The sequence below is a fragment of the Sylvia atricapilla genome, chromosome 3 (genome assembly GCF_009819655.1).
Source record: "Sylvia atricapilla isolate bSylAtr1 chromosome 3, bSylAtr1.pri, whole genome shotgun sequence".
NCBI classification, from domain to species: domain Eukaryota; kingdom Metazoa; phylum Chordata; class Aves; order Passeriformes; family Sylviidae; genus Sylvia; species Sylvia atricapilla.
This window is the reverse complement of record NC_089142.1, coordinates 5715812-5724374: the sequence shown is the minus strand read 5'-3', so window position 1 is coordinate 5724374 and position 8563 is coordinate 5715812. Positions and strand designations below refer to the sequence as shown.

Below are 8563 nucleotides of genomic sequence, written 5' to 3'. Positions count from 1 at the left end.
GCTGTATGTCTGTTCTTTGCAATATTATCACTTGTAACCCTGGGTGGGCTGGGTGTAGCTTGAAGAACTGCAGTTTGAGGAGCCCCCATAATGGAGACATCTGATCCTGAAGGACTGCAGCCCATGGATGGGATCCACACTTGAGAAGGGAAGAAAGTGAAGAGGAAGGAGTGGAAGAGAAAACCTTTTATGGACTGACTGCAACTCTCATTCCCCGTCTCCCCACACAACTGTGGCAGAGGAGGTGGAGAAGCCAGGAATGAAAGACATATGAATTTTGATTTGTGAAGATGAAGAGGAGAAGGCAAAGTTTTGTGTTTGTTCCTCATTCGTTGTTCCTATTATAAATAGCCAATAAACTAAATTAATTTTTCTCAAGTCTGTTTTCTCCATGATAGTAACACCTCTTAGTCCACCTCTGGCCTATTGTGGAGCAAGAATAAACGAGCAGGTAGATGGGGGCATGGCATGTGGCCAAGCTCAACAAACCCCAGCACATTCTCTGAACATGAAATAATTCCAGCATGAACAGAGCAGAATCTGATTTGTTCATTTCTGTCACCAGCTTGGGCACAGAGGGACATCTTACCCTATTCCTTGTGCCAGTGGGTCATTTTCCATCCCTTCTTGGCAGGGTTTGCTTGGCCTCCTGTTCTCCCAGGAGGAAAATATCTGCCTGAAGTGGAGACCAAACATCTGAGGCCTCCCTCAGAGAAGGGAGGAGAAAAAGCCCAAGACTGGAGACAGCATTCCCCTGAGCAGAGACATTAAAGGGGCTGGGGGCACTGGCAAAAACAAGGCAATGCTCCAACACTCTTGGAAGTCACAGAGACATGAAAGAAGTGATGAGCACCTGTTCCCTTTTGCCAGGCCAGGAACTGGAGTTTCAGCCTGTTAGACCCATGTGTCCAGAGAAAGCCCAACACCAATGTCTCCCCTTCAGCCAGAAGAAGCAACTGCAGCCCTGTTACAAATAAGTGTTTGAGATCGCTTCAAAAATCACTGGCAAGGGTATCAGTAAAAAACAGATATAATAATAAGTAAGAGCATAATGAAGTTTGTTGGCAAGGTTCACTCTGCTACCTACTAGATAGTTAAGGCACACCAAGGAAAAGAAACAAGAGGGCAAAAAATCCCATCAATCAAAACAGAAATGAACCAAGGACTATCTGTGTGTGTGCATGTGTATGTGTGTGAGACAAAATGATAGAAAGGGTAAGGATAAAAAGAAATATAGCCTCAAAGCTAAACAGCACTCAAAAGTACTTAACTTGCATCTTAAACTTACAATTTAGCAAAGGAATATCACTTAGCAGCATTTAACTTACCTTTTAGTTATATTAAACTTATTTACAGGCCTAATGTACTTAAATATCTAAGATACTTGAACATCTAAGAGAGCACCATTTCTCCCATATTTGCCAAAGCATATTCACATATGTATGCTCACAGACAGAAAGAGTCAGTTCAAGTGACTGTGAAAAATATGTGAAAAATTCCCCTCAAAGGCAGAGAAATATTCACTTTGGATGCCTTTACACCCATCACCAGGCCAAGGGTTGAGCTTGGCGCAGGATTGGTGGTTGTTTGGAGATTTTGAGTACAGCTAATTTGGGAGCTCTCAGCTATGAGAGGTTCCACTGGTCACAGCCTGCTAGGGTCCAGGAGAGCTCAAAGGGTCTCTTTTTGGACTCTCATTTTTGTTCATATGGCTGCAAGAAAGCGGGCTTTAGTCACTAAAATGTTTCATCCTGGCTGCACTTTGGTTCCACATTGTTTCTTTGCAAGTATGAGAACCAGGATATTATGCCATTCAGGTAAAAAAAAAAGTAATTTCTTAGGCTCTTTGTAAAAACCTCCAGGATCTCATTAGGCAGCAGCAGTTCCTGGGAGCAGATGGTTGTTCTGATAAGCTCAAGGGGAGCTGAGCCTGGGTGCTGTTCATCAAGACCAAGGCATAATGAGCATTCCTCAGATCAAAGCCTGAAAAGGGGAGGGGGAAGCACCATCACAACCTCACCACCAAAAAAAGAGAGTGGGACCACCAGAGGCTACCAAAGAGACATGACACATTACTGCTTTCCCTTTTTTTCCCATTTTTCTTTTGAGCAGAGGTTGCGCATTTCTCCCCAAAAGCAGGGTGAGAGTGTGGGTTTCTCTCAAGCTCTTCTTTCTGGAGTTCCCAGTCTTCATCTCTCTGGTCTAAGGGGAATTCCTCTCACTGGGACTGTCCTGTGGCAGTTCCTGCTCTCCCTTGTACAGCACAGCCCAGCACAGATACAGCTGCACTCACAGGGGCCCATCTACAGGGTCAGAGGTTTTGTCTTGGTCTGGTCAAACCCTGCTGCCACCAACACTTGAGAAAACACCACGGTGTGTCCAGCGTGGTGCAGCCCAAACGCCCCTCACAGGGACCCCCCTGGGCCCCAGCACTGCCTGGATCCAGACATGGACATTCCAAGTGTAAATCTTGGCCAACAGAAGACAAACCCTCTCCTCGTCCTGCAGGGCTCTGATTTTATAGGCACTCGGGATTCAGGAACCTCTATCAGAAGCACCATTCAATATCAGGAAACATCCTTTTTATCTAATCCAGCAGCTCTGTCCCATCAGTGCAATGTTGTCCTGGCTAAAAGCATGGAGCAAAGTCAGAGGCTCAGCAGAGATGCACTGCTGCACCATGCCAGTTTTATATACATTTTTGTGTGTGTGTGTGAATTTGAAATAATGCCTAAATTAGATGAAAACAAGAAGGGAGGATGCTCTGAACTATTTTACTTGTAAAATATCTGCATTTCCTCCCTGCTTGTACTGTGCTGAGACTGTTAAGAAGAGATAAGGCAGGAAGGGTGCAGAAGATCAGCATGCAAGTTCTTGAGATAAGGATTTCCTGACTTTATGATCTGGAGATCTCAGCCAGATTCATTGATACAAGTTCAATCTGCCACTCCTCAGCATCTGGGTCATCACTGGGGCACATTTGGAACATCTGCTGGGGCACAGCTGCACTGCTTGGGCTGGCCAGCAGAAACACAGCCATTAATGTAGTAAAACTCAATTGAAAATGGAACAAGAGCCACCTGGAGACCTTGAAAAAAAAAAAAAATTCAAAATCTTATTTCCCAGGGTTTCACCTGGGATAGGGCAATGGGAAATTTTCTCTCTGTGGGAACTGTTTCTCAGAGCATTCCTCTCCAGTTGTTAAGGATGTAACAACAGTGTGCATTAGAGTTGATACACAGGTGTAATGGAATGGGCCAGAACTTAGGCAACCATTAGCCTAACTAGCTAGCTAACTAGGACTAATCATCTGGGATTCCCCATGCCATAAAAGGAGACAGAAATATTCTGGAGAGGAAAGAGGTTTGGCCTGAACAAGCACTGATGGTACCAATTTATTATCTGTGTGATGTGACTTAGATCCCAATACAGCTGTGTGTCCACTCAGATGCATAAAAACAGGAGTCTCATGCCATTTGAGATGCACAAGAGCATCAAAAAAATATACACATTGGTGGGAGATAAAAAGTGTTGGATCATCCTTCCCCTTCTCAAAATATACTGGAGGTGATCGATTTTAACCAGCAGAAAACACCTGCGTTTCAAGCACCTGATCCATGTCCTCATGCTTGAAAATCCAGCATTGGAGATTCTGATTTTATAGCATTGTTTTTCTAATAAGGTGAAAGATTCCCCACACAGAGTTGAGGCTAGGCCTCAACCATGGTATTATATTGCAATTTCATTTCATTTCATTACACTTTATTTCCTTTCATAATAAAATTTTTCATTTAATATCCCTGTACAAGCCCAGTCCCAGCATTGACAGTTCATATTCACACCTGTTGTAATAGAAATAACTTCCATACTTGTCAAAAACATATGGGAAGAAGAAAGAAAAGAAAGAAGGGAAGGAGAAGGGAGGAAGGAAGGAAGGAAGGAAGGAAGGAAGGAAGGAAGGAAGGAAGGAAGGAAGGAAGGAAGGAAGGAAGGAAGGAAGGAAGGAAGGAAGGAAGGAAGGAAGGAAGGAAGGAAGGAAGGAGAAAACTAATAAATAAGGAAAGAAATGCCCTATCCTATGTTATGTTTTTTCTTCAATCAGAAAAAACCTGAGAGGAAACACAGATCAAAGCATAAAGCAAACAACAGGAATATCGAGAAAATAAAATTCTCGCAAGGCAATGCTCTGCCCCACAAGCAATATCAAAAAAGAAAACAAAACAAAAAAACAAAAACAAAAAAAAAAATCAAAAAAAACAAAGCACCAACAAACCAAAATAAAGAACAGTTTTGAATAAATGCATACAAAACTAACTTTTTTATAGGGGGTTACCAAGGAACACAAGCACCCAGCTCCTGAAGCCTGACACTGATCAAACAGAGCTATGTCTCAAAACCACAACACTTTCCACTGCAGAAAAACATCTCCTCTGTTTGTGTCACCCAACACAGCCCCCCTGAACCAACATTCAAATAGTCAAGAGTGACACTGGACCCGGGTAAGGGGATACCCAGCACATTTACATCCCTGCACCTGCCCTGCTCCCCACAGCAGCAGCACCAAAATCCCCCCAGCAGCACCAGCAGCACCAGCAGCAGCTCTATAAAGCTCCTCTTGGCATCCCTGACACTCCACCAACAGCAGCCACTGACCTGCCTCAGCCTCTGCTGCCACAGCCCCCTTGGCCAGCACAGCTCTGCTCCCCAGCTCGCAGCATGGAAACTTGTTACTCTCCACAGAAATCCAATGTCACTTCATATGGGGCCACAGTTGTGGCCATCACCACCCTGGAGGTGTTTGCTGGCATGTGGATAAATGCTTTCATCGCCTGTGTGCTTTGCATTGGCTGGGTGAAAAAGAGAACCTTGAACTCAAATGAGAAGATTGTACTGCTGCTGGGATGCTCCAGGTTTTGTTCTTTGTGCTTCTCATGGGCATATTGCTCCTTTTCAATATCTTATCCCAATTACCTTTATGTTCAACTCACATTTCAACTGATTGTATTTTTTCAAAGCTTTTCTAATTGTTGCAACTTGTGGGTTTCAGCCTGTCTTTGTGTTTTTTATTGCATAAAAATTGTCAATTTCAGGAACAGCTTCTTCATCTACCTGAAAGTGAGAATTGACAGGATGGTGCCCTGGCTTTTGTTGGCATCAGTGCTTTCAGCCTCGATTATCGGCATCATTGCCTTCGACATGGCTGATACAAAGCTCAGTAACAATCGCAATTCCACCAGACAGGGAAATTTTTCAACAGTGAGTGGCAAAATGAATGAATTTTTTTTCCAGACATATTTTATCTATGGCTTTGGATTCATCACATCTTTCACAGCAGTCATCTGTTCTGCCTTGCTCCTTCTCTTTTCTCTCTGGAGACACAAATGCAAAATGCAGAAAAATTCCATGAACAACTTCAGCATGGATGCCCACATCAAGGCCATGAAATCAATTCTCTCCTTCTTAATAATGTATAGTATTAACTTTGTATTTTTGATCTTGTCACTAATTCCTTCAACAAAGGAAGAAAATTCTGTGATGCTTCTTAGTATACTATATCTGTATGCTTTTCCAGGTGCTCATTCCCTTATTCTGATTTTCAGCAATCCTAAGCTGGAAAAGACACTGATAAGGATTCTATCCTGTCTCAAGGGCAAGGTTTGCATAAGGTAAGAATGGTAATAAAAGCTGGAACCCATGCAAAATCTTGATATTTCAATATAAGACAAAATTTATTTCTAATGCAACTCTCTGGGCAGTGTAGATGATATAGATGTTCTCTCTTTAGCACCAGAGTTAAGAATAAATCATTCAAATTCTTTGAATAAATTAGTATGACTTAGATTATTACTAGTAATTAATTCAGGTAATTCTTTGAGTTCAATTTTTGTGAATAATAAACTCGTTTAGACCTGGTACATGGGCTGGATGCAAACGAGCAATAAGAGTACTGCAAACCTTCCTCAAATGTTTTGGCTTTTGCTGATTGTAAAATGACTGAACTTAGCATTAGGTTTGTTTGTGTTTGGGTTTATGTTTCTTTCTGCTGTATGTCTGTTCTTTGCAATATTATCACTTGTAACCCTGGCTGGGCTGGGTGTACCTTGAAGAACTGCAGTTTGAGGAGCCCCCATAATGGAGACATCTGATCCTGAAGGACTGCAGCCCACGGATGAGATCCACACTTGAGAAGGGAAGAAAGTGAGAAGGAAGGAGAGGAGCAGAGGAGACAACTTTTTATGAACTGTTCCCATGTCCTGCTGTGGGGAACGAGGTGGAGAACCCAGGAATGAAGGAGTGAATTTTGGTCATGGAGAAGAAAGGGTGAAGGGAAGGGGTTCTAGTTTTGTGCTTGTTCCTCATCACTCTACTCCATTATCAATAGACAAGAAATTAAATACATTTTCCCATATTCGAGTCTGTTTTCTTCATGACAGTGACTGATGAGTGATGTGACTGCCCTGGTCTCCACACATGAGCTTTTCCACCTTCTTTTCCACCCCTGCTCAGTTGTGCAATGAGAGTAAAGGAGCAGCTTGGTGGGAGCCTTTCATCTACCCAAGGCAAACCAACCACAGCACATTCTTTGAACATGAAATAACTCCAGCATGAACAGAGCAGAACCTGATTTGTTCATTTTTGTCACCAGCTTGTGCACAGAAGGATATCTGACCCCATGCCAGGTGCCAAGGATGTATTTTCCATGCATCTCAGAAAGGTTTGTTTGGCCTCCTGTTCTCTCAGAGGAGAATATGTGCCAGGGGTGGAGCCCAAACCTCAGAGGCCTCCTGAAGCTCTGCAGAGTTCAGAAGTACAAAAATACTCTCCAGGACATCACTTCACATGTAGCATCAGGCCTGCTGGACATGAGTTCTTTCCATAAGAATCTGTGAGCAACATCTCTGCTGCATTTTGAGAAAAACCTTTCACACACCTCTACAAACAGAGGGCTTCTCAGACCTTTTCCCCCAATAGAGCCGAGGTGTCCATCTTCCAGGGCAACTGTGCAAAGACTACACAGTTTCTTTGAACTCTCCCTCTCAGAAGTCGACACAGAGAATGATTTTCTGCTCTAGAAACACAGGTGGCGCCAGGAGGCTAATTTCAAAAGATGAACTGAAGGTGAAAAAGCTTGGTTTGTGAGCCTTTTCTTTTAAGGTTGTGTTTCCATGTGCATTCCCTTCCCTCTTTCTCTATTCCCAGAAAAAATAGAAAGGGGAACGATTCATAAGCAACAGCAAGTGGTCTTGAATTTGACAGAACTTTGAAAAAACTGGGGTAGTGGAAGTCGATGCTGCCCATGGCATGGGTTTGGAATGAGATGATCTTTAAGGCTTCATGGAGCTCAAACCATTCTGTGGTTCTGTAATTAGGCTTATACTCTTTTCTGGCCTTTCTTGTCAACTCCTGGAGTATCTGTGACAGCAGTATGAGGTGGAGCTAAAGCACAGGATCTTCTGGAGACAGCATTCCCCTGAGCAGAGACATTAAAGGGGCTGGGGGCACTGCTGAAAACAAGGCAGTGTTTCAACACTCTTGGAAGTCACAGAGACACGAAAAGTGATGAGCACCTGTTCCCTTTGGCTAGGCCAGGAATTGGAGTTCCAGCCTGTTAGACCCATGTGTCCAGAGAAAGCCCAACACCAATGTCTCCCCTTCAGCCAGAAGAAGCAACTGCAGCCCACTACCAAGAAAAGGAAGAGGCACCACCAGAGGCTACCAAAGAGACATGACACATTACTGCTTTCCCTTTTTTTTCCCCATTTTTCTTTTGAGCAGAGGTTGCGCATTTCTCCCCAAAAGCAGGGTGAGAGTGTGGGTTTCTCTCAAGCTCTTCTTTCTGGAGTTCCCAGTCTTCATCTCTCTGGTCTAAGGGGAATTCCTCTCACTGGGACTGTCCTGTGGCAGTTCCTGCTCTCCCTTGTACAGCACAGCCCAGCACAGATACAGCTGCACTCACAGGGGCCCATCTACAGGGTCAGAGGTTTTGTCTTGGTCTGGTCAAACCCTGCTGCCACCAACACTTGAGAAAACACCACGGTGTGTCCAGCGTGGTGCAGCCCAAACGCCCCTCACAGGGACCCCCCTGGGCCCCAGCACTGCCTGGATCCAGACATGGACATTCCAAGTGTAAATCTTGGCCAACAGAAGACAAACCCTCTCCTCGTCCTGCAGGGCTCTGATTTTATAGGCACTCAGGATTCAGGAACCTCTATCAGAAGCACCATCCAATATCAGGAAAAGTCTTTTTATTTAATACAGCAGCTCTGTCCCATCAGTGCAATGCTGTTCCAGCTGAGAGCAGAGAGAAAAGCCAGCAGTTCCACACAGATGAGATGCTGCACTATGTCATTTATGTATCATTTATGATTTCCTATGTCATAAAAGGAGAAGGAAACAGATGATGGAGAGAGAAGCAGCTTGGTCTTAATCAAGCTCGGATGGAAAAAATTCAGTCTGTGTGCAGTGTGACTCAGATCCCAATATAGCTGTGTGTCCATCCAGATGCATAAATGCCAGGGTCTGCTGCCACCTGAGTTACACAAGGGCATCTGAAATGTGAAAT

General features: G+C 43.9%; 1 protein-coding gene across 1 annotated transcript; it reads left to right on the top strand.

Annotated features, from left to right (window-relative positions):
* Positions 1–4584: 4584 nt before the first annotated feature.
* LOC136358353 (taste receptor type 2 member 7-like) lies at positions 4585–5670 on the top strand. Its single transcript, XM_066314281.1, has one exon. It carries the CDS (start codon positions 4717–4719, stop codon positions 5668–5670), a length of 954 nt encoding a protein of 317 aa, XP_066170378.1. The 5' UTR covers positions 4585–4716.
* Positions 5671–8563: the final 2893 nt, after the last annotated feature.